This window comes from Misgurnus anguillicaudatus, chromosome 1 (genome assembly GCF_027580225.2).
Source record: "Misgurnus anguillicaudatus chromosome 1, ASM2758022v2, whole genome shotgun sequence".
In the NCBI taxonomy this organism is placed as follows: domain Eukaryota; kingdom Metazoa; phylum Chordata; class Actinopteri; order Cypriniformes; family Cobitidae; genus Misgurnus; species Misgurnus anguillicaudatus.
In genome coordinates, this window is record NC_073337.2 from 24,076,128 (window position 1) to 24,102,532 (window position 26,405).

Sequence of the window (26,405 nt, forward strand, 5' to 3'; positions counted from 1 at the left end):
CGTTAACTTAAGGTTTAGGAATGCACAGCGTGAAACATCAGATTATAAATAATAAAGGTTATCTCTTAACCCTCTGGTTAAGTATGAACAGTGTGAAACATGAAACAAATAACAAAGGATTCCATTAACCAATTTAACTCTGTGGACCCTGTACCGGGTCCAAAATGAATTATTATGACTTAATATAAAATATTCCTTTAATTTTTAATGATCTGTCATGGACCCAGTACCACATATGAGATACTGTTTGAAAGCTTAGAATCTATTCTTTATGCAGATATGCATCACTTTGACATATATTTTACTGTAAGAAAGTTATTTACACTTAATTTACACTATCACCCCCCCCATCTTTGTTTATATCATTTAATTATAATTTAACTCAGGAATAAGGCTACATCGGTATTTTTGTTCTATTGTCATCACATATCCAGCGATCTTCGAATGAGTAATGTGGTAAATGGGGCGGCAGTGGTTCAGTCAGGGGCGTGTCTAGAGGGGGGGCATGGGGTGGCACCGCCCCCCCTTGGAATATGATTGGCCCCCCTGGTGCCCCCCTCAAATTTCATTGGGCCAGCTAGATTTACTGTCAACTTGAATATGCCCACCGCACCATTGGACCAGAGAGCTGTCAATCACTGTTTGATTTGAGACTCGCGCAAACGCGAAGAAGAAGCGAGCACAGTAGTTGCGCGTTTTTTAGAACAGGAGGAAAGAGACACCACGACACCCACCGCAAAATTGGACCAGTTGTCAATCACTGTTTGATTTGAGACTCGTGCAAACGAGAAGGAGGAGGGCGCCCCGCCACAAACTCAACACTGGCACAAATCAAATAGATTTTCCATGATTACCATTTACATTTTATTTTACTATTTAAAACGAGTTCATGATCTTTTTGCAAGCGCTCAGCAGCGCCTCTCTCTCTCTCTCTCTCTCTCTCTCTCGCGTGCACGCTTTTTGACTGCTGCGTGCAGAACCTCGACAGTGCCTCTCTGACACTGAGTGGAGTTAAAAGTTGGCGGTGTTTTCCACCTGGGTTCCTCCGTTGTCTTTTCACGTAAAAGTTAACAGTCAACAGATGTTACTGACAGAGAAGACGGTTGATCGAGTATTATGACTTAACAAAAGGTTAGTGTTTTCCCACACACACACACACACACACCAGGGGCCTCATGTATAAAACTGTGCGTAGGATTCTTACTAAAAGTCTACGTACGCACAACAGCCAAAAATGGCATACACCAAAAATTATGAAGACTTATAAAACAAAGCAATGTTCCCTTTATAAATCACAGATCACCTGCAAGTGTGCGTACATAAATCATCCTAATATCCCACCATGCAAGCCCATTCTCCCATCAAGTTTGTTTTTTTATAAATCACAACCTTTGCGTGGAAACTGGCGTACGCACATTTCCAGCCGTGTTTTGTGCGTACGCATGCTTTATACATGAGGCCCCAGTTCTCTGTGCATGAGCTCTCTCTCTCTCCCTCCCTATGGTGCGGTATGCGCGCGCACGCTTAACAGTATTCTCTGATATTTTTGAATTTGCGCTGAATTGTCTGCGCTATACGCGATCTACAATAAAACTATCACTCGCATTTAAAATTAAAAGCGCTCATAAACACAATCAGATGAGAAGAGCAACCCTGCATGAGACACACAGGTAATCCGAAATCACCTCGTATCAGCTCTTCAATGTAAATTGTATCAGACAATAGCCTCTTTCACACAGTAATTCTGGTAAATTACCATGAATTTACCAGTAAATACAAAAATGTGCTGTTCACACATGCAGTGACGTTCCGTCTTTTTACCAGTAGGACATCATTCACACATTAGTATCAAAATATCGGTAAACTCGGAGAGAAAGCGGAAGTTACCTGTGGTGCGCGGCCGGCGAGCTCCGTCCGTGTCGTATTTGTAAATGGCGGGTTATGGCTTAATATCCACGGTCCGTATTTTGTTGTTTTCACATCTGTGGCAAACGGTCGCGAAGTTGCTCGTGACCAAACAACATTGCGTTAGGCGGCGTCAAACGGAACCTGCGCGTTTGCACATTGGGCTTCACAGATGGTGTGCTAAGGATGTCGGCAATTTGGCGGTAAGCTGTTTTAAACAACTTTGGTGAAGAAATGTGGATGTTAACTTCAGGTGTGCTCGACTTTTAAGCAACATGTGTGTGGAAACGTCCGTAAACAGTCTGGGGGAAACCGCGTCACCTGTATAAAAAACATTCTGATTGGCCCGCCCGATCTGTCAGCGCGGTCTGACGTCATCTAAATGCCGGTAATGCTATATTTTTCGTTCACACACAGCGCTTACCTGCAAATTACTGTTAATCTTACAACCTGTCTTACTGGTAAATTGGGAGCACTGATTTACCAGAAAGGTTCTGTTCACACATGACATGTTAAATGCAAATTAACCAGTAAATTACCAGTAAAGACTGTATGTGTGAAAGGGACTAGTGTTTAAATGGGGGCAAATTTTTAAAGCTATTGCATTAACCTTATGACCACAAAACCAGTCATAAGATTAATTATTTGGAATTAAGTTTTATCCATCTGGAACTTGAGCTTTGTTAGGATATAACGATTTGCGGTCAATATTTAGCCATTTAAAAGTCTAAAAACCTTTAAAGTTGGCCTAAGCAACTGCACTACTCAAATAAAAATCTTGTGACATGAGAAAGATGCATTTAACCACAATTGTTTACAGCTCTTTAAATAGGTTTCTCTATATTGTTTTACACTGCAATTTGATTTCTTTTGAAATAATTGTGGAAAAACCTTAATGAAAGCATAACAGTAATAAACAATTAATCAGATAATGCCATTGGTTTAACAGTCCAGACGTAAAATTGTTTTTGATTGTTTTAATGTAAAACATTGAAACAAATTGATCTCATGATCCCAGAGGTTTGGCACAAATGTAGCTCATTGGGGACGAACACTGCCCATCATTCCAGCAATGGTTATCTGTGGGATAAGAAAATAAATCAAAACAATTACTATTTGAACTTAAATCAGTAATAAAATAAAAACATTCAAAAAAGTATTAAGACCCCTGATACTGTATGCATTGTCAGCTGTGAGGACTTATAAACACGTGTGGGCGTTTCCAAATCACATCAAATCAATTTAAATTTAGCACAGGTGGTTAAATGAGGTGTACATTTTAGCAACCATCAAGAGAAATGGGAGGCAAAGCTAAATTTCAAGTGTTTCTACAAAGGGTCTAAAAATTTGAAGGTGTGCTAGAGTAGGGTTTGATCTAATATGCAGGTTCCCTCCAAGAACAATGCTGGAGACCCATGGTCTAAATATAGTTTGATGTAAAATGTTGTGTTCATTAATAAATTCAGACACTTTAAAAAAATACTTTGTACTGAATTCGTTACCATTAATCTACCCCATAACAATCAGGCTGCAAACAACCAATTGACAACAAATGGATCTGACCATAGTGAATGCACTTAACTTGACAAATAAACTAGTCCATTTCATACTAAGTGCTATAAAATGATTGTAAAGATAGGATTTATTCTTACTGCCAAAGTTTATCAGTAGGCAGTTCTCAGGGTTACCCTGATAATTGTTAGGTTCTCCAGAGCACCAGTCGGTAAAGTCAAATTGAGATCCATCAGACCACAACCATCGTCCATCCTAATGAGTAATGAATGCAAGCAGAAAGTTTACTAAGTCACACTAATGGTGACATAATTGAATAAGTTACATTGTAACAAAACAAAAGTTACGGTATCTATAGAATAAAGAGCATTTACTTCCTTTCAGAGCAAAAATGACTTACAATTTCACCATCATGGCCACCAGTCCAAGCAGATGTGTCAGCAGACACAAGACTCAGGAGAAAGTCGTGTTCAACTGTACTGCGCATAGATGCGAGATTTGCATCAACAGATTGACAGTTTTTCTAAAGAAAAAGATTCACAAATATTAAATCCAATTGGTTTAACTTGGATCACCACAAAAGATTTCTGAATAACAGTACCTCAGCTGTGGCCCAGTTTACTGACTGAGAGAAGAATTTGTAGCATTGCAGACCAAAAGGTCTCCATCCATCTGGGCAGTCTACTTCAGCTATGCAGTGAATAAAATATCAGTTATATAAAGTCACTCAGTATTATGTTTCTGTGTAGAAGTGCTTTAAGATGTTGCTCAAGTTATCCTTTTAGATAAAGTTACTCTCCAAAGTTTTCTTTGGCAATATAATCTGGAATATTGTGTGTTGGGTCTTGGTTACCTGGTGCACTCTCAACAGAAAAGACCAAGAAAAGAAGCACAAGAGCTCTCATGACTTCCATGATCAATCTGAAAATGAATTAACAGGAAAACTGACACATCTGCACTCATAGTTAAGTTAATTTTACAAAAACTCACCTTTTTGTCAAATCTTCACTTTCAGAGCTTCAGTGTAGTAGATTGTGTGAGAGTCAATGAGGCATCCTATGACCAAGAACAACACCAATACAATAACCAGCAAAAAATAGCAAACACAATGGTATTTATACACATGTTAATCAAGGGAAACAAGGAACACCTGGAGATAATTAGTGTGGGGAACAGGGGCAGCGTTTTTTTGCCGCCAGGCCATGGCAGAGTATGGTACTTGCCATCCTGGCATTTAAAACAAAACAGCAGAAATAAACTGTTCATGATAATGCTCATTAAAAATAATTTCAGATATTTTTAGTTAAACAGAACTTCTGAACATTGCTACTTCCCATAGCGATAATTTATAATAGTGGGATTCCCCGCAGAAGGTCTTAAAGTTCACCCAAAAATGAAAATTCTGTCATCATTCACTCACTCTCATGTTGTTACAAACCCATATAAATTTCTTTATTCTGATGAACATCACAAGAGATTTCTGATTTTTTTCTCATGTTTTCATGACAACATCTGGCTGTGGACAGATTGTTACAGTATAACTTAAATGTATACTTAAATATATAATATATTACTCACAAAATATGTTTGTTTTATGGTTGGTTATTGTGTTGTTTCCTTTCATAAATTGTATGTTTGTGAGGTCTGTTGCTGCATAAATTGCCCTGTAAAGGGACAAATAAAGATTTACTACTAAAAAAAAAGTTAGGATAACCTTTACACGTACACTTAATTTGACATTTCTACTCAAATGCCCTTCTTTCATGATATAATATCACTGTAGCATGAACTCTTTGCATTTTTCATTTTTTAAATTAGTGTAGTGTTGTATATATGTCTTCCTCAAACAAAAGCCTGTATTAAGTGTGACCTCTTTTAGCACTAAACACATCTTATTACACAGCTCTCTGGAATGCTTGATTCTGATTGGTCAGTTGAGACATTTGCAGGTTCGTTCTTTTCAAATAATAACCGCTCCAAAGTAATAACGCATAGCCGGACTACTTGTATGTTTTAAATCCCTCCGCGCCAACAAAGATTACTGTTTGGCGCCATCTTGTGACAAACACTGGACAACCACAATTAAGAATGGAAAATTTTGAAATTTGTTTTAACATGTACGGACAAAACAAAACATTTAAACAGTGGATAGAAGAACGAACAATGACAAGACACACAGAACTTACTGAGACTGAACTTGACAAAATAGAGCATGACAGCTACAAAGCCAACACACAAAAAAATACAGAATGGGCATTAAAACTTCTCAAAGACTGGCTAAAAGAGAAAAAAATGGAGACAGACAAGTATGAAGCAGAGGATCTTAATAAGGTATTACGATCATTTTATGCATCGGTGCAAAGTTTCGCGGAAGGATAAAAATGTTAATTTAAAACAAATATGCCAATAAAATGTTTCAAATTCATATTCATGCCCAGTTTTTTTCTTATGTGGCAAGTAGCCGTGTAATAAGCGGGATAATGTAGAGGCAGCCGGTAGTTATCGGGAAATAAGCCCCGACAGTGTGATCAGACCCGAACTTAATCTCTTTTAAGGAGACTGAATGGTTTCATTTCATTTAGGTTTAAGGTTCCTGCAGGTTCCTGCTATTGGAAAGTTCACACTAAATACTTGACACTTTATTCTTGTTTTTAAAACTGCATAATTATACCATTACAAACAAGACATCAACAAGAAATGCCGCTCGGTTCCCTACTTCTGCTGTCTGCTCGCTAAAGAGGAGGTGAAACTTCCTTAAACTGCTGACTGGCAAATTAAAACGTTAACTTAAGGTTTAGGAATGCACAGCGTGAAACATCAGATTATGAATACCCAGGGTTATCTCTTAACCCCCTGGTTAAGTATGAACAGTGTGAAACAGATTACCCAGGATTCTGTTAACCTGGGGTTTAGAATAACCTGTGGTTAACTATTTCAATTGTGAAAGCCCTTGTTATTTTAGTTGTTGTTTTGTTTTATACTGTATTTAACTTGATGGTTAATTTTTTTGACTCCACAATGCACACAATTTGCTTTATAAATGTTTTTATTGATTTGAGAATTTTTAAGAAAAGTTCAGTAAGATACTGAGTTTTAAGGATAAGATCAGAAAAAAATGTGTAGACATGTAGTACTTTCGAAACAGAGATTTTTCATTATCTCATAGGATGAGCACAAATGTAGTTCATTGTGAATGAACAGAGCTCATCATTCCAGCAATGGTTATCTGTGGGATAAGATGAAAATAAAATTAGTACTGATCATTACCGGTGTAGTTTGAATAAAAATAAATGTATAAATCAGCAACGATCAAGAAGCATCTGAGCAAATTTTCAAGTGTTGTTGCAAAGGGTCTAAATCAGGGGTGCCCAAACTCGTTCCTAGAGGCCCGGTGTCATGCAGAGTTTAGCTTCAACTTGTCCCAAGTTAACACACCTGTCTAGAAGTTTATGGTTAGTAAGACTTTAATTGCCTGCTTCAGGTGTGTTTGATTAGTGTTGGAGCTAAACTCTCCAGGACACCGGCCCTACAGGAACGAGTTTGGCACCCTTGGTTTAAATACAGTAAATGTGACATTTTTCTATAAATTTACAGACATTTCTAAAATTCTGTTTTCATTTTCATTATGGGGAACAGAGTATGAATTCAAACAATTGTACTCAGGCTGCAACATAAAACTTCAGTAAAAGGGATCTGAATGCACTGCATGTAATATTTTCTGTCAACTAAAAAAATTTAATACAAAATGCTATAAAATATTAAGATTGTAAATAAAAACAATAATGATATGAGACTTTCTTACTGCTATAGTTTATCTCCAGGCAGTTCTCAGGATTATTATGTTTATTATTGTCAGGTTCTCCAGAGCACCAGTTGGTAAAGTCAAATTGAGATCCATCAGACCACAGCCATTGTCCTTCCTAATGAGTGATGAGAGTCAAAGAGTTTAATAATAATGTATTCACACTCATAATGATATAATTCAGTTATTTATATTGTAACAAATAGCATACAGTTATTGTATCTATAGAAAAATCAGTTTTATAAGACAGTATCAGCATTTCAGAGCAAATTGACTTACAATTTCAGCATCATGGCCACCAATCCAAGCACGTGTGTCAGCAGACACAAGCAGACTCAGGAGAAAGTTGTTTTCCACTATACTGCGCACAGATGCAAGATTTGCATCAATGGATTGACAGTTTTTCTAAAGAGAGAGAGAGAGAGATTATTTTATTGCAAATATAAAATCTTATCTGTTTTATCTTAGATCATGACAAGACATTAAGTATTCTTATTCAACAATTTAAATAACTGAATAACAGTACCTCAGCTGTGACCCAGTTTACTGACTGAGAGAAGAATTTGTAGCATTGCACACCAAAAGGTGTCCATCCATGTGGGCAGTGATGAGCTATACAGTAAATAAAATATTAGTAATATAAAGTCACATTATCAGTTTTATGCATCTGTGTATAAGTGCTTTAAATGTTGCTCCTGTCCGTATCCTTTAATGATGTTTATGATGTTTAACAAGTTTTATGGAAAACACAATTCTATGGGAATTTAATCTGGAATATTGGTTACAGGGTTTGGTAAATCTTATAAATGTCTTGGTTACCTGGTGCACTCTCAACAGAAAAGACCAAGAAAAGAAGCACAAGAGCTCTCATGACTGCCGTGATGAATCTGAATTAAAAGGAAAAGTGACACATCTGCACGCATATATATATATTGCTGATTATTAGTGAATAATATAAACAAATGTTACAAAAACTCACCTTCCTGTCAAATCTTTACTTTCAGACTTCAGTGTAGATTGTGTGATGGTCGATGAGGAGACCTATGCTTTATAGCCTACTTTACTTCAGAGGGAGGGATTTAAACCTGTTGTTGGGTACTCCTTAACAATATTAGGAAGTTTAGAAATTTTAGTTCTGAGCACAAGTTTATTACTCTTGATACAAATGATCTAATAAAAGTGCAACAGAACTTGCAAACATTGCATGGCCTTGACATAATGAAGCAGTTGTACTTGCAAATACAAACGAAACGAGTTTGCATGAACATAAATGTGGAAGCGTTCAGAGTAGCAGTCACATGTAAACATAGGTCGCACTTTTGACGTAGGTGCGAGCTCTGGCGCATGTGACGTTGGCCGCCTAAATATCTGTTTGTCTCAGTTTACATGCAAGCATCCAAACGAAGGTTTTCAAAATATCCACTCTGGCCGGAGTTTTTTTTTTTTAGAAAGGATTGGTTTCAGAGGCGAAATCTACGCGTAACCGAAGGGCGCAAACGAAGCTAAATGTCTCCGTTTTTCAAAATAACTATGTGCGTGTAAACATAGCCAGAGACACATTTCATTTACAAAATTCACAAATTCCTCTTTTCTGTGTTTTCGTCTCTGATGACATTCTGTAGAAGCATAATCCAGGATTATAACCCAGGACCACAAAACCAGTCATAAGGGTACATTTTTTGAAATTGAGATTTATCCATCTGAAAGTTAAAGTTAAATAAATTAGCTTCCACTGATGTATGGTTTTTTTCTAGTATAGGGCAATATTTGGCTGAAAATCTGGAATCAGAGGGTCTCTTTTTAAACTTGTCTTCATATGTGCAATTTGTATCATCTTTTATGAATATTTGTATAAATAATGTGAGATACGTTTAGAATCAGGTGGTCAATAAAACTATTTTGTGTGCAACAAATTTTGTTGTTTGAGAATTAAAAATAATCTAAATTCCTCTTGTACTATATTTATTGTTTCTAGTATGGACATTTATGATAACTAACTTTTGGCTTGGCAGAGTAAAAAAAATAAACTGCTTTTGATGTGTTTGATTTGTAAGTTGTATTAGATAAAAGTTCTTATCAGTACTCACACATCTACCTTTTATGGCTTTAGTTGTGATCTTTCATAAATGATCTGCTTGTTAACTTTTTCACCGCCAGCATTTTTTAAAAAAGTTGCCAGCCAGCGCCAGCGTTTTTCATGATTTTCACCAAAGTTTAATGCCTTCCAGAAAATGTTCTTCTTTAAATATATAAACATACAATATACCAAATGAAAGAACAGACCCTCTGCTTTCAAACAAAAAAAAACGTTTCAGCCTACCTTTAGTGGTTCTTTTGTAATCAGCTTTTGAATATGGGTAGGTTTCTGCAAAAACACCACATTTTGAGCAAAAAGCAGAGATAATTCCATTTTTGTGACGGACTTTTCATAGAGATCCCATTCAAAACGATCTTTAAAACAAACACGGACATGCAACCGCTTGCCATAGGGCAATACTTCCGGATTTAAAAAGTTGCGTAAGGAGACGCAAAAGACGGAAAATCTCGTCATTGGCGGGGAAGCGTTTTCTCTTAATTGACTTGTGAATTATACAGAACAAATTTGAATATTTCCTCATTTAATTTTCCTTGGCAATAAAAAACCAAGAACCTAAAAGCTCACAGTTAAGGGCATTACAAACAAGCAGGGTTGCACATGGTCAGATTATTTACTAGTAGTGAACTTGGGTCTTAACACATTACAAAGACACATATGTGTGTGGGGGGGGGGGGTACCTCGTAATTATCACATTGTGGGGACCAATTGTCTCCACAAAGATAGGAATAATAGTATTTTTGTGACCTTGTGGGGACATTGAGGGCCCAATGGGGAAACAAGTGTCACAGGTCGGATCGGACCACCAATTTCGTGGGTCGCGCTCCTACCTCTATTTCCACCCCGAGGAGTTCCCGAAACACTCCAATGAACAAACAGACAAGAGAAATAAAATTTAACAAGCTTTGAGATAAAAGGGGAAAGGGAAGGGGAATTTAAATATTTAAAAGAAGCTTCTCCTCGGGGTGGAACTTGAGGGAGGAGCAAGACTCACGTTAGGGGTGGTCCGCTCTGACCTGCTAGTATGTAGGAGTGCATATATGTCTGCAAAATATAAGAAAACGTGCCGTTTTAAATACACTAATATTAGTTATCCGGAGTTATAATTCAAGATCTCTTGCTCAAATGCCATAAATTACACTTTACACTTTTGGGATACAGTGTCTATTTTTTTGTAAGGCCTACAACACATCGCCAATTGTCCCTTTCACAGACCACCATGCCCACCTGCTTCAAGACTACTCATTGTCCCAATCCAAAAGAAAATCCCCCTGAGGTGAATTAATTACTCCAATCATTATAAAGTGTTTTGAGAGAGTGGTTCTGGCCCACATTTAGAGCAGTATCCCAGAAACCCTGGACCCCTGCAGTACCAGATTAACATCGGACATCATTGGTGTTGCTCTTCATATCTCCCTCTCCCATCCAGATAACAGAAACACTTATGTCAGAATGCTCTTTATAGATTAAAGCTCTGGTATCAACTGCATATTAAACATCTGGTGGAAAGACAAAGTCAGCAATGTGGACCTATGGAAAAGGACAAGCCAAGACCCCATAGACTTACAAATCCAAAAGAGGAAGTGGAGTTGGATTGGACACACCCTGAGACAGCCTGCCACAAACATCACTCGACAAGCGCTGAAATGGAACCCCCAAGGGAAAAGGAAACAAGGTCGCCCCAGGAACAACTGGAGAAGAAGTGTAGAGGCAGAAATGTTAAAGTGTGGGCTCAACTGGGGAGAGCTTGAGCGAAAAGCTATAAACAGAGTGAAATGGAGGATATTTGTCAATGGCCTATGCACCCACGAGGAGCTAAGGGCTTAGTTAGTAGTAGATCAACTGCATACTTCCCTACTATGTAAGCAAAAAGCAGTAGGCGAAAGAATAGTATGATCAAAACCTTAGCATTTATAAAAGGCATTCGTTGTCAGGGTCTTGCCAGACCCTTGCGTTGGATTCAGGTCTTATTCTGTATGGCAAGGTCCTGACAGTAGATTGTTCTGTGTGGGGACACGTGGCTTCATATTATGTGTGTTCTGCCACGTGTTTCCAGTGTCTCGTCACTTTTACCCTGCTCCCTTGTGTTCTCCCGCCTTGATTGTTTTATGATTTCCACCTGTTTCCATCCTGATTTGTTCCCTTTATTATGCCCTCGTGTTCTCTGCCTTGTGCTCGATTGTTTGTTCAGATTCCTTGTGTGTTCCCTGTGATTCGTATTCCTGTCTAGCCAAAGTCATATTCTGCGTGGATAGTTTAGTAAGTTTGCTATCTAGTTTTATGTTTCCCTTCTGTTCATTTATTGCCTTGTTTTACCCCCTTGTGGGTTTTGTTTTCTGTGTTTATTTAAATAAAACTTCTTTTTGTGTTCATAACCCTGTTAGCGCCTGGGTTCTGCCATATTCATGTTGTGACATTCGTTTGACTCTCAGTGAAGATGGTCGCATTTTCCCTCCCTCTCCTCCCCATTACCTTCCCTGCTCTGCTCCTCTCGTGTCATATAGTCTTGTGTCTTAACTCTGAGAGACTCTCTCCGCACTGCTCTTGGAACTAAAAATCATGGATTTGATCAACTGGTCTCTCAATGCAATGGACACCATCTTCTTGACGAGAAGCTTGGGTTCGGGGGAACCTGTCTGCCCTGCCGAACGTTCGCAGCTGGCTACACGATGGACGCATGGGAGAGGTGGAGGGTCGTGTGTCTGGCGGCTTTTTCCGTAGAGGACATTGAAGATATCAATCTATTTGGAACCATGATAACATGGCTTTTGCTCACTGGATTAGGCACTGCCCTGGTTTATCGAGAAATTAAGAAGACGGTGCACAGCCCAAAAAAGCTGCTCGAGATGATTGAAGCAGTGGGCAGAACGGTCAGCGCTCAGGCTGGGACTATTAACCGCATTATGGATAACAACTTGGAAATTACCCGCAATATGGATAACATCACAGATAGCTCACGGATTTGAAAAAGCTGATGTACCAGAGTGGACTAAGAGAGTAGTTGTGTAAAGGAATGTGGCTATTTGTCCGAAGACCAAATAATTCCAACCTTATCTGCTTTCGGCCCCCCCTTAACCACCTCTGGCCTCGGCCAAGGTCGCTGTTGGAACAACAACCCCCTCGGAAGAGCACTGCAGTGAGATGCTCTTGCGCCCCATCTCCCACAGACACCTGATGATTGTTGACTCTGTTTGGACCTATGTCTCCATGGCAATTTGCTGTGTTAACGCTTTGACATCCTGCGGACTGAGGCACAGAGATTTGGATGCCAAGCGAAGCAACTCTCTCCAGGCCTACACACACAAACTCTTGGATAAAAAATTGGATAATAATAATGTTATTATGTGTTGTGAATCTCCAGGTAGGAGAACCCAGATGCAGGATCAGATGAACAAAACAAAATTACAAATAGGGGAACAAATCAAGAGGGGAACAGGTGACAAAAGTTAAACAATGATGGGGTGATTAACAGGGAAACTAGGGGGCGGGAGACGAGACACACAAGCAGAAACAACATGGGGCTGCCATGATCCTGCCTCAAAACTGGAATAAAACAATGACAAGCAAGCAATGACACAGCCAGTCTCAGGGGCTGTCCACACGGAGACGCGTATCACTGTATACGTATAAATTTGTTATCGTATTGGCGTTTCATCCACACGGATCCGGCGTTTTGACTTGAATCCGCTATTTTTTGAAACCGGGTCCTAAAGTGGATAAATCTGAAACCGACACCCTTGCGGTTTTGTCTGTACAGCCAATCCGTATATTTTGTGAAGCGAAAACGTCATCACATCACGTGTCGAAAGCGTCACACGTAACAGCAACAACAATAACGGCGGACTACGTGATTGTGTTCGTGCTACAGAAGCTACTTAAGCCTACTAGCTTTATTACAGCAAAATCTATTGCTTCTATGCAATTGTGGTGAGCAACAAGCGATAATGGACAACACCATATGTTGGTTATGCGCATGCTCAAAGTCTTCTTCTCCGTGTATATGTATATACAGAGCCCCATACTGGTCCGGCATATATACTACACCGCTTTCAGTCGGTTTTAGTGGTTTCGTGTTTACGGATTCTTTTTTAGAGCAAGGAAAAAAAATTATCGGATAGGGAATGCACCGGCTTCGTGTGGACATAGCCTCAGTCATATTATTAGCTACATTAAAAACAGCTTGAAACAAGGTATTGACTTATGTTTCCATAATTTACAGAAGAAAGCAAAGTATCAGTTGTCAAGGCAGTTACCTGTTGTATAGTTCCTGTTATTGAATCAGGGTCACATAGCAGAAACTGATGCCGTTTGTGCAGTGTTATTTGCAAAACGATCGTATCGCAGTCCCATATCATTCAAGGCCGTGACCTGTTGTACAGTTCCTGCTATCGGATCAAAAATCACATATTTGCGCAGAATCTAATGCAGTTTGAGCAATGGTATTTGCAAAATTCTCGTGTCCCAATCCCATGTCATTTAAAACGGAGTTGACATACATTCCGCACAGATGCCACAAACAATGTTGATCCCAGGCCATCTCGTTTGCACATGGTCCAGGATTTAGGTGTACATCACCGGCAAGCAGTAGCGTAAAACTCCAAAGAGTTTCCACAAAAGATTTGATGGTTTACATGCAGTTGTAGGCCTACCATGTGATGAGATTTGGTGCAGTCGCTCTTCCTTTGTTAAGGACTCAAACTATCCAACTGTTAAAACTTTGCCGTTATAGCCATAGTACTGCTAAGATACTGAGAAGTATAGATCAGACACGCTCTGAACTTGAACTTCATCAAGGACATCTGCCATACACGGATGTACTGAGTGCCGCAATATAGATTATAGACAATGTAATTTTAATATTATAGATGTATGAACTTGCCAGCATGACGGTGCTTTTGAAAAAAGGATTTTTAAAATGTATAATGATGGTTATATGGCAGTGAGACAGCACCTGCTCGACCTTGCACCGCCACCGTTGCCATGAAATTATCCTTTTACATAAAGTTGGTTACCTGGTGCACTCTCAACAGCATTGTGTTGTTGGTTATGCTTAAATGTCACGCAGCGAGAGTTCTTTGAATGTGCACTTCAGTCGAAAAAAGGTAACTCTTTTGCGTTCGACCCGGACTTATAGGCATAGTCTCAGCCCCTTTTCGCGGGCTCAAACGCCATTTTTCTGCTTCAATCGCGGAGTAAAAACTGAAGCAATGTTCGTTCCCATTATTTCAGGGAACCAGGGTACCTTATCGTTTTTATATTTGGTCCTGTTTACTGTTTTTAATATTTTAGTCTGTATTTTAGGTTTTTAGTTGGTTAACTCTGTCATGAAAACATCTGTCTGTGGGCAGATTGTAACAGTATGACTTGCATGGCAAAATGTTGTGTTCAGTGGTGGCCAGTGACATCTTTTTTCGAGGGCGCTCGAAGCAAAGTTCATCACAACATGTATGTAGCCCGTCATGTGTGTGGTTTGTAATTTCAAAATATGTGTTCGGGCTGTTAAGAGATCCTGTGTGCATCATGTGTTTTGTCAAAATAAAAAGGGTTTATGATAAAAGAGTTTCCCAGATACTCACATAATCTCATGCATAATCAGAGTTTACTGTTAAGGAAGTGTCTTGCGTGTATTTTGTGCACGTGAGCGTCTCTTTTATCATAAACGGTTTTGACGTGTGTGCAGCAGCCACTTATTTTGACAAAACATGTGATGCACATGGTTAACATGCCAGAAAGACATATTTTGAATTTGCGTCCCTCGGAAGAGCAGTCACGAGCCGCCACTGGTTGTGTTAATATATTAGCTTAAATAAAAGTACATTTTTAGTAGATCTGTGGCTTTTGTATTGCTTACTTATTGTTGTTATCTGTAATTCTGTGCATGTCCGTGCATTCTGTTAGTATGGTGGATGATGTACACAATGGTGGAGTACACACACATTTAGTTTTTTTACATTTAGTCATCTAGCAGACGCTTTTATCCTTTTATGCAGTGATTTACAAATGAGGTAAAAAATATATGCAATTAGAACAAGACTGTAACAGCAATACATAAGTGCACTATAGCTACAGTGGCATCAAGCAGGGGCGGACTGGCCATCTGGCAGACCGGGCAGTTTCCCGGTGGGCCGACGTACTTTTTGGGCCGATCCATCTCATACTATTTTTGTCTGAGCAGCCCAGTTAGCGTCTTTTTTTTCCTAGACAGACCGGCCCACTGACATTTAAGCAGCAGCCCATTGGTTATTTTTTTTAAACGACATTAAGCTGGCCCAATGACGGACCAGCCCAGTCATCGTCCTTTTTTTACCCTAAATAGACCGGCCCACTCACATTTAAGCAGCAGCCAATTGGTTATTTTTTTTTAATGACATAAAGCTGGCCCAATCACCGCTTTGGTCTCTGTGCAAGCGAGCGTGCAACGTCGGTCAGTTCACGTGTCAAAATAGAGAGAGAGAGATGGAGAAAAAACTCAAGGGAGGTGCAGAAAAACTGCGCGACAAAAAGAAACAGGCTCTTCAGGCAGACGCTGGAAAATAACACAACTGTTTTCTTCAACTCGCGTCGCTGGTGATGATGATGATGGTGGCGCGTGGCACTGGCAGCACCAGCACGCAAAATGTCAGTGAGGAGAGGGAGAGAGAGACGAGGGAGAAGTGAGTTGCGGTAAGCAGAACTGCTTTCAAAACACAAGTTTAGATAGATACCCCTTGATAAAACCAAGTCAAAAACACACAATTATGGTGATAAAGCTGCAACAAAATAATTGCACTCTTTGCTCTGTGACTACAATATTTGACGACACTTGACCATTCGTCAATATGTGACGCGGAGGGTATACCTTTCGCGTCATTTTTTGACGAACTGGGGACTTCAATACTATTACGTCCGTTGCATTCTCTTCTCATATTTTCTTACCATTTTCGCGTCGGTTTAGGGTTAGATTTACATAATGACATCCCTACCCAAACCGAACTCTAACCCCAACGCCAGGTGACAACTGTTTCTAACCCCAACGCCAGGTGACAACCAGTTAATTTCGCATACACTGTTTAATTTCGCGTACACGGTTTAATTTTGCGTAATCTAACCCTAAACCGACGCGAAAATGGTAAGAAAATAGGAGAAGAGAATGCAACGGACGTAATAGTATTGAAGTCCCCAGTTCGTCAAAAAATGACGCGAAAGGTATACCCTCCGCGTCACATATTGACGAATGGTCAAGTGAGACTGTGTTAGTGACTACGAGAGTGTATCTAATTCGTAGATTTTTTTGTTGATTGTCTGTTTCAAAACGTGTCATTTCTCTTCAAGCAAAATCAAACAATCCAGGACATCTGCTTACAGACAAAATATATGTTTATTGTATATAACAACACAATTGACAGATAATGTTAAAAAGCTCTATTACTGTAATCACACAAGTTTAGTTCAGTGAATGTAGTAGTGAATACTTTCCTGTAAGTACTGCAAGTAATAATCAGTTTTTAATATTACTGTAAGCAGCACTTGTATTTTGTTAAAAGTCAGCAATTCAATGGCAAATTTTGCCAATTGCACCATCTCTGGTGTCCTGTTCTTCATCATAGGGTACTCTTCATCTGCCTCTCAGACTGTTTACAATCCACACAATTGGTAAAGAATACCATTAGAAAAAAGCGTGTACAATTTTGAGTTGTTGTGTTTGCTTGATGACAACTGAGTTGTAGTTGTGTTCATCTTTAGCAGCCTGCCTGTGTTTAGCATTTATAAAACAAGTTCATTGCAGTGTAAAATGTGTGTTTTACTCAGAAGTTTGTTTAGAGTTTAGCCAAAAGAGTGCATGACGAATGTGTTTAGGCCGCTATGAATTTGGTTCAGAGATTGGGGTTTAGTGTTTTAGCAATTCAGAAAAACTGTAGTCAACATATAATATGACAGTTAATCAGATAGGAATATTTTTGTTGTGTTCATTATTTATTATAGGCTACGGTGTGTAGTGAATAGTGTTTTTAGGACCTAACAAAAATGTTTACAAATGTTTGAAGGATGAAGCTTGTTTAAGGATTCATGTGGATTATACAGTTTTACTGCATTAATAAATAACACGTTCTAGAAGTGTTTGTTGTTTTATGGAATTGGAGTTGCTATTGCTTAAAGGCGTGCAAAGATGGGTGGTATTTGTAAATATATGTAGTGTGGGCCGGTTTGGGCCAAAATGCCAGGGCCGAATTTTTGTCCCAGTCCAGCCCTGGCATCAAGCCTAACACTAACACAGTATACATAGCTAAGTGAGATTTTTTAGAAAAGAAAAATATAGAAAAGTATATTAAACTGTGTATTAGTAAGTCAGGTGTTGACGGAAGAGGTGGGGTTTTAGCCGATTCTTAAAATGGCTACAGAATCAGCAGATCATGTTGCAACAGGCAGATCATTCCAAAGATGTGGAACAGATTCAGGGAAGGTATGATTTTTCTAAAGAGAGAGAGAGAGAGAGAGAGAGAGAGAGAGAGATTATTTTATTGCAAATATAAAATCTCATCTGTTTAGCTTGGATCAGGAGGCAGGGTCATGGGTCAGGTTTGGTGGATTGTGAAATACACTAACAAGTAACAGACAGTAGAGGGCGCAATTAAACAAAAATTGTTATGTCAGGTTCAGTATCTTTAAATGACATAATTATGTCTGTCTTTAAAAACCTTTAAAAAAAACACATTCATTAAATAGTACAGTAAAATGTTATACTTCAGAATTTAAACCATGACAAAATTGATGTTTGCATCTGTACAATCTATTCTTAACCCAAAGGATAATGAGTCTACAAAGATTTTTATAAAGTTTTTGCACAAGACTGGACTTTATGCAAGGATTTAAAGGCTAAACCGAGTCCCAAAATAGTCTGAGGAGGGCAGTAATACGCCGGTGATGCGTCTATGCTGCCGCAAATTTAAAAGAAGAAGAAGAAGAAGTCTGATTTTCATTCCACTACATCACGCAGATCTGTTCAATATTTGATCCTATTTTGTTCTTCACTATGATTATTTTTTGTCTTTATGCAAGAAGTGTTTGAATTTAAAGCACACACAGAAAACATTACGAGTATACACTGTACACACAGTAACGTAACTTCATTCACACAGACCTTTGGTCCCAGAAAATACCCGTAAAATTGCCAGACAAGCTTTTGTGTGAACGCAAACACGTCCCATAAATTTTCTGGGATTGTTGCCGGAAAGAGGACCTAGTAAAGCCCTTTCCACACAGACATTCCGGAAAATACACGAAAAATGGATCCTGGATTTTTCCGGGATCATTTGATTTTTTGTTCATTCACACTGGCAATGATTTGCCGACATCTGCAAGGTCCCAGAAAGACACGTGACCTGTAAAGTCCTTATATGCAGCGTCTGAAGTTTGCATATTATTTATTATTTCTCTGTCCAGAAACCACTCGCGTGCATTTTTGTTTATGATAAGACTATAAAGGAGCGCGTGACGTGCCATTCTATGCTGGTGAATGATCTCAGCTTCAGGGCTCTATCTTACACCCGGCGCAATGCAGCGCAATGCGCGACGCAAGTGTCTTACGCTAGTTTCCACCCTAATTTTCACGTTTAGCGCCGCGTTGTTTAAATAGCAAATGCATTTGCGCCCCCTTTGCACTCATGGGCGTTCAGGTCTGAAAAACGAGGTGTGTTCAGGCGCATTGTTGGCGCGTTGCTATTTTGAGGCAACTAAAATAGACTACGCCATTGACCAACAAAAACCTGGTCTAAAGTCAATGGCGCAATATGTTTTATGTTATTTAAAGAGCGCATTAGTAATATGCGCCTATGAACGGGAGGACAACGCGGGTTTTGCTTATCACAAAGTACATAAATGCGCAGCAGCACAAAAATGCTTTTAAATATGAAAGATTAAAGGATTGAATTTAAGAGATTATTATTGAGTCTCTTGGACATATTTATAAATGGGGACTGATTATGAGACGTTAGTGTGAGGGTTAGCAGACGAATGAACCCAATAGCAGACGATGTCAGGGAAAACAGAAAACACTTTATTACAAACAAAAACCCACGAGGGGGTGCACAACATGAAACATAAAACTGACAGATAACACTGAGACTGAGACTGAGACTATGACTATGACTATGACTAGATCGCTAGACTAGAATGCACACGCAACACGAGCACACAACACAATGATCCTGCACAGAACTAAAGAAACACTGACATTAAATAGAGCAAACCAAACAAGATAACGAGCGGGGAACAGGTGATGGGAATAAGTAATAATTAACAATAAGCAGGAGAACGAGGGAGCGGGGACAAATGACAAGACACCGGAGGTACATGCCAAACACAAAAACAAGGCATGAACCCGCCACACAAGGCCAGGGACTGCCAGAACTCTGCCACCATGACATAATACAAATTAAACAAGACTTCAAGGCAGAGTCCTGACAGTAGCCCTCCCTCAAAGGACGCCACCTGGCGTCCAAAAAGGGAACACACAAGACAAGAACATGACAGATAATAAACATGACAAGACTAGAACACATCAGACTAAAACACATCAGACTTAAACTTAACAAGAGGTGCCAAAAACAAGATAAAACAAAACTAAATCAAACACACATAAGTCCACAGGATACTAAAACAGGACAGTCCACGGGGGTTTGGGGCGAGGACGCAGCTGGGACTGTGCGGGACGGGTCGGCGGCACGGGTTCTGTCGCCGGCACCGGCAGTGGCTGCGCGGAATGCGCGGGCTCAGTCTGCGGCTGCGCGGACTGCGCGGGCTCAGTCTGCGGCTGCGCGGACTGCGCGGGCTCAGTCTGCGGCTGCGCGGACTGCGCGGGCTCAGTCTGCGGCTGCGCGGACTGCGCGGGCTCAGTCTGCGGCTGCGCGGACTGCGCAGGCTCCGGCTCTCAAGAGCGCACTGAAGAGTGCTGTGCGTTCCCCCTCTGTCTACCAGCAAGGGGCTGGACGCACAGCAATGGGCAGCAGTACCATGACTGGAGGCGCTGCGACGGACCCCGACACCGTCGCTGGGTTCAGTGTTGGCAGGATCATTCTGTGAGGGATAGCAGGACGAATGAACCCAATAGCAGACGATGTCGGGGAAAACAGAAAACACTTTATTTCTTTTACAAAAACAAAAACCCACGAGGGGGTACACAACATGAAAACATGAAACTAACAGATAACACTAAGACTTGACTAGATACTTGACTAGATGCACACGCAACACAAGCACACAACACAATGATTCTGCACAGAACTAAAGAAACACTGACATTAAATAGAGCAAACCAAACAAGATAACGAGCGGGGAACAGGTGATGGGAATAAGTAATAATAAACAATAAGCAGGAGAACGAGGGAGCGGGGACAAATGACAAGACACCGGAGGTACATGCCAAACACAAAAACAAGGCATGAACCTCCACACAAGGCCAGGGACTGCCAGAACTCTGCCACCATGACATAATACAAATTAAACAAGACTTCAAGGCAGAGTCCTGACAGTTAGAAGGTGCAAAGAGCTGCTTTACCTGCAGCCTGATATGTAAATAAATGCTTTGCTTTAAACAAATGCGTCTGTTTTTAAATGTTTTTTTTAATGCTACCTCACGGATTTATTGTATATGATGACTCTGTACCTGTGGATATGGCGAGATGAGAAACATTTGTAAGTAATGCTTAAAAAAACTCTTTGCTAAAAAAAACGCTGTCCAAAGTGCTGAAACGTGAGGAGAGCCGTTTGTAAATTCTTTATCTCCTGTTTGTTACAAATAAAGTATTTTTAGAGTACAAACCTTATCTTAGATACTTGTAAATTATTTTTTGATGATATTGGATAGCCATACATTTAAAGCAATTACAAGCCTGCTCTTTACTTCCATGACTAAAAGAAAACGGGTTTTAAAGGTTTTAATAAAAAAAATAACAATTTCAATATAAGGGAAAAACAACACAATTATTTAACATTAATCTTAAACTGGGGATCTTCTACCTCCGCTTAGTTTTTCAGTTTACAAAGTCCGTCATCTAAATAGGGATTAGACATAGCGCCAGCGCAGCTTGCTTTTAAAGGGAATGAGAGCTGTGACTCTCATTGGTTTACTGCACGTTACGCCCAAAATACTCCCATTACAATAGGACCAACCCTTTTCGACCTCGCGCTCGGCGCAAAAACGATTTTTTCCGTCGTTAAATTAGCAAAAGTGGATTCGGACACGCCCATTTAGACGTTGCGCTCTGCGCTTTAGACAATGCGCTTAGATCGTTAAAATAGGGCCCTTAAAGTGGATATTTGACGAGCTCCCTGATCTTTGCTTTAATACAGTTTTCAGACATTTCTCATCGTTATTGTTTATATGCATTTAAAACCACCGTTTTGAGGAGCTGAACGATATATCTTGTTGGGTGGACGTGCGGGCATTTTTGTATAAGCTCAAATGAGCGTGTGACGCGATATTCTTTTATGCTGCTGAATGATCTCCGCTTCAGCGCGGTAAGTGACGAGCTAACTTACCTGATATCTGCTTCAGTCCAGTTTGCTGACATTTCTCATCGTGAATATTGTAAATCTCTCATTTTAAAGAACTGAACCAACTTCATGTTGCCATGACACGCACGTCCTCACTATCTAATTTGCGACATTTCTCGTCATGAATGTTGATCTGCATGTAAATCTCTCATTTTAAATAGCTGAACCATAACTTTTGTTGTGATGATGCGGCTTCTTGTTCACATCGAGGGTTTTCCGTGTAAAACTAGGTCCTCTTTCCGGCAACGATCCCAGAAGATTTACGGTACATGTTTGCATTCACAAAGAAGCTTTTCTGGAAATTTTACAGGTATTTTCTGGGACCAAAGGTCTGTGTAAAGAGCCAGTTTCTTTTGCCATGGAGGTCAACACACCACTGATCTACTGGCCGCCCTTCAACGTGATGCCCAGCCGATGCCTGACCAAAAACCAACGACCGAACCCGTTAAATCTCCTTATCCGTTTACATACCGTTTACATCCCATATAAATATTTATATCTCCCAAGGGTTTTTTTTCTCCTAGGACTTTTTGTTCCTCCCTGAGGTTTTTCTACTAGGGGGGTTTTCAACCACGGGGAGTCAGCCAACATTGTTCTCTTCCCAGCATTTCAAAGAAAGTTTAAGGTTCCTCATTTTGCCAATATCAGTTTGTTTTTTGTGTGTTACTTTTGTGTCAATAATAAAGATCCTTTTTTGAAATGAAGTTTGTAATTTGTTTGTGTGCATTTGAACTGAATTGTAATATAATACACTAGTGTAATAGCAACATTAATGCTTATGTATAACAAAATGGAGATAAAAGTACAGATGAAATATACTTAAAATATAAAAAATACACTATAATAATATTGCACTGAAAGTACGTGTCTATGATGTTTAGGTTGTAATTGAACTTCACCTTTTAAAACATTATTATTGTCAGTGGGACACTTTAAACGCACTAAAAATAGTTAGTAAGTGCATTTGTAGATCACTTGAAATATTACAGAGGCATACTAAAATTAACATTGTTTATAGTAATTGTAAGTATGATAGCAGTATGCACAAAATGTACTTAAACACAACTATTATTTGTGCTGCAATGGCTTTTTAAGTGTATGTCCATTAAATTTCAGCAGTGCACTTGAAGTTTAAAAAAAGTTGTTCCATTTTAGTATGCTATTTACACTTGAAGTGTAGTCAAATAGATGTTAAGTTGAAGTAAATACATAATTGAATACACTTAACTTTACTTGGATTTGACGAAAATAGTATAAAATAGTATTAGTACACTTTTTTAAAGTATATTTTTAATAGAATTTTTCACCTAGGTTTCATTTGATGATTAATTTTTCTCTTGAAATGATTATGTGGGAAAAAACAATGAAAACATGACAGCAAGTTAACTGCAGGACTAACTAACAATCAGATATTAGTGTCATACGGTAAATTTGTTTATACATTGTCCAGATATAGATATTGTTTTCTAGTTTTATTGTAAAAATAACATTTACTTTGTACATGACTTAAATTATGACTCCACAATGCACAAAATTTGCTTTAAAAATGCTTTTAATGATTTGAGAAGTTTTCAGAAAGGTTCAGTAATTTTTTAAGATAATTTCAGAGATATTTGAGAGATTTTAAAGATAAGGTCAGAAAAAAATGTATGTAGTACAATCATAGTACTTTTAAAACAGATTGATTTTTTATGATCACATGGGTTTGGCACAAATGTAGCTCATTGTGGTTGAACAAGACGCATCATTCCAGCAACTGTGGAGTGAGTACTGTGGAACTGTGGGATAAGATGAAAATAAAATTAGTGCTGATCATTACTGGTGTAGTTTACTCATTGGTGGTGGTTGAGAAGATTTGAGTGCTGCAGAAAAGCGCTATATTTATGTAACTTATTATTATTATTATTATTATCATTATATTTTTAAAAAGCATTAAACAATAAAGAAATATATTCAGTGCATTCAGAAAGTAGTCAGACCTCTTCCACTTGGTTTTGGCTCTGATATGCATTGTCAGGACTTTTATAAAGAGGTGTATGTGTTCACAAATCATGTTCAATCAATTTAATTTACAACAGGTGGATAAACGATGTGTAGAAACATTTCAGCAAAAAATACATTTATAAAAAAATAAAATGAAAGATTTAAATGTAGCGAATGCACTGCACTTAACATTTTCTGACAACTTATCTAGCTTATGTCATACTAAATTTTAATAAAAACAATAATGATAGGAGACATTCTTACGGGTTAAGTTTATCTCCAGGCAGTTCTCAGGTTTATTTTCATAATTCTCAGATACCCCAGAGCACCAGTTGGTAAAGTCAAATTGAGATCCATCAGACCACAGCCATTGTCCATCCTAATGAGTGAAGAGAGTCAAAGAGTTTACTAATAATATATTTACACTCCATTAATGATATAATTCAGTCATTTATATTGAAACAATACAACAGTATTGTATAGAAACAAAAATCAGTTTCATTTCAGACTAGCAAGTATGCATTTCAGAGCAAAATGATTTACAATTTCGCCATCATGGCCACCAATCCAAGCATGTGTGTCAGCAGACGCAAGCAGACTCAGAAGAAAGTTGTGTTCCACTTTACTGCGCACAGATGCAAGATTTGCATCAATAGATTGGCAGTTTTTCTAAAGAGAGAGAGAGAGAGATCATTTTATTGCAAATATAAAATCTAATCTGTTTAGTTTGGATCATGACAGGACATAGAGTATCATTGAACAATTACTGAATAACTGAATAACAGTACCTCAGCTGTGACCCAGTTTACTGACTCAGAGAAGAATTTGAAGCATTGCAGACCAAAAGGTGTCCATCCATGTAAGCATTTCTTTTGAGCTATACAGTAAATAAAATATTAGTAATATAAAGTCACATTATCAGTTTTATGTTTCTGTGTAGAAGTGCTTTAAATGTTGCTCATGTTATTCTTTTACAAATTACACTCCTTCAAAGTTTTATGGGAATTTAATCTGTAATATTGGTTGAAGGGTTTGGTAAATCTTGTAAACGTCTTGGTTACCTGCTGCATTCCCAAGAGAAAAGACCAAGAAAAGAAGCACAAGAGCTCTCATGACTGCCATGATGAATCTGAATTAAAAGGAAAAGTGACACATCTGCACTCATATGTACTGCTGAAGTTAATGTTATAAAAACTCACCTTATTGTTAAATCTTCAATTTCAGGACTTCAATGTAGATTGTGTGATGGTCAATGAGGAGTCCTGTCTTTTATACTTTACTTCAGTGGGAGGGACTCCATAACATAGACAAGAAAGGTAAATCTGTATGTATACGATGTATGTATATGATATATGATAAAATGTGATGGTTATCAAAATAAACATCCTGATCTGACACATGAACACTTTTCTGTGTTCACATTTCTTTCAGTATATTTTACATGTATATATGTTTTATTACATATTTTGATTGTATAACGCTGTCTTTACATTAGATTTTGTTATTTTACTGTTTATTGCAAGTATTTTATATAAATATATTGCATATATTGATTTGTTTATTTTAAAATTTTTAGTGTGTTTCTTATGTGTGTGATCAATCATGTGAAGAAGCACTTAAGTAAGAATTTTATTGCAGTCTGCTTGATATAAACGGTAAAAAAAATTGTTTCAACTTAAAGTTAAAATTTTTAGTTTATTAAACTTAAAATTATTAGTTGATTCAAAAAGAGAAATTGTGTAAACTGTTTGTGAAAACTAATATTTTAAAGTTGAATTTTAAGGCAACAAATGAATTTTTTTTTAAGCTGAACCAACTTTTTTACAGTATACAAACAGATAGACCTTTTGTCTAATAAGTGTGTTTGCATGGCATTTTTTTCAAAATCAGATTATGTTATGTAATGCAATGATTCATAATTTATCCTTTACAATGTAAAAAAATTAAAAAGTTGGATCAACTTAATAATGAATAAATTGCGAATATATATTAAAACAGCATCAGAGATTTTGCTGAAGTCTGAAGTCTGTTACATGTAAATGACATTTTGTAGGCTACACAGTGTCAGCGTGTGAAGTCAATTTTAATGTCAGCTATATTTCTAATTATTTCTCTTTAGGGTGCAGCTTATAACAGCTTTTCTTTGTTTTTAAATGTGTAAAGACTACATTGTGGAAAGATTCAGAGAGGTCTTTTGTCAAGGGTTTATTTGCTGCATACTTAATTTGTATTAATTTAAAAAATGACCAATTTCTTGTATAATTAAGTAAACAGAAATTATTTTTAGTAGATTAGATCTCCTTAAAATAAGAAACCATTTTAATCTGCAAAGGAATATTCTACTGTAAATTCAGCATTATAAGCAATATCTGTGACATGATAATGAAGAAGTTATCACATTATTTATTTTCATAAAATAGATACAGGAATTGTAAATACGAACATGTTAAAGTAATTTATCTCTGTGGTAAATTATACACTTATTTTATTATGAAGCATGTACATCACATGCTCAGATTATCATTTACCAAGAAGTTTATAAATGTCCACAGGATACAGGGAAAATTTACTTTATAT

The 26,405-nt window shown here is 38.2% G+C and overlaps 4 protein-coding genes and 1 long non-coding RNA gene across 8 annotated transcripts in view; 2 read left to right on the forward strand and 3 right to left on the reverse strand.

The window, feature by feature from the left end:
- LOC129432018 (ladderlectin) overlaps positions 1-26,405 on the forward strand; it is a 174,029-nt gene that overhangs the window by 30,167 nt on the left and 117,457 nt on the right. The window lies entirely within an intron of this gene.
- LOC141364284 (galactose-specific lectin nattectin-like) overlaps positions 1-26,405 on the forward strand; it is a 163,567-nt gene that overhangs the window by 22,707 nt on the left and 114,455 nt on the right. The gene's annotated exons all lie outside the window — the stretch shown is intronic.
- LOC129432010 (ladderlectin) lies at positions 2,868-4,550 on the reverse strand. The gene is made up of 6 exons (XM_073868492.1): positions 4,408-4,550; positions 4,271-4,338; positions 4,019-4,107; positions 3,818-3,940; positions 3,558-3,672; positions 2,868-2,985 (listed from the first exon to the last, which is right to left on the reverse strand). The coding sequence occupies exons 2-6, from the start codon at positions 4,329-4,331 to the stop codon at positions 2,912-2,914; spliced, it is 462 nt and encodes a 153-aa protein (XP_073724593.1). The 5' UTR covers positions 4,332-4,338; positions 4,408-4,550; the 3' UTR covers positions 2,868-2,911.
- Positions 6,446-26,405, reverse strand: part of LOC129432017 (galactose-specific lectin nattectin-like) — a 39,221-nt gene continuing 19,261 nt past the window's right edge. Inside the window, exons 1-6 of one of the 4 annotated variants that reach the window (XM_073868487.1) lie at positions 25,028-25,079; positions 24,890-24,957; positions 7,746-7,831; positions 7,499-7,624; positions 7,220-7,337; positions 6,446-6,643 (exon numbers count right to left, since the gene is read on the reverse strand). In XM_073868487.1, the coding sequence (XP_073724588.1) occupies positions 6,573-6,643; positions 7,220-7,337; positions 7,499-7,624; positions 7,746-7,831; positions 24,890-24,950 (462 nt within the window). In that variant the 5' untranslated portion in view covers positions 24,951-24,957; positions 25,028-25,079 and the 3' untranslated portion in view covers positions 6,446-6,572. Of the gene's footprint in view, positions 6,644-7,219; positions 7,338-7,498; positions 7,625-7,745; positions 7,832-8,038; positions 8,107-8,198; positions 8,269-24,889; positions 24,960-25,027; positions 25,080-26,405 lie in introns of those variants that run through there. The other 3 variants (XM_073868491.1, XM_073868489.1, XM_073868479.1) reach the window with 3 other exon arrangements.
- Positions 23,605-24,831, reverse strand: LOC129432020 (uncharacterized). The gene is made up of 4 exons (XR_012370016.1): positions 24,617-24,831; positions 24,372-24,497; positions 24,093-24,207; positions 23,605-23,623 (listed from the first exon to the last, which is right to left on the reverse strand). It is a non-coding gene; the product is annotated as an uncharacterized lncRNA (long non-coding RNA).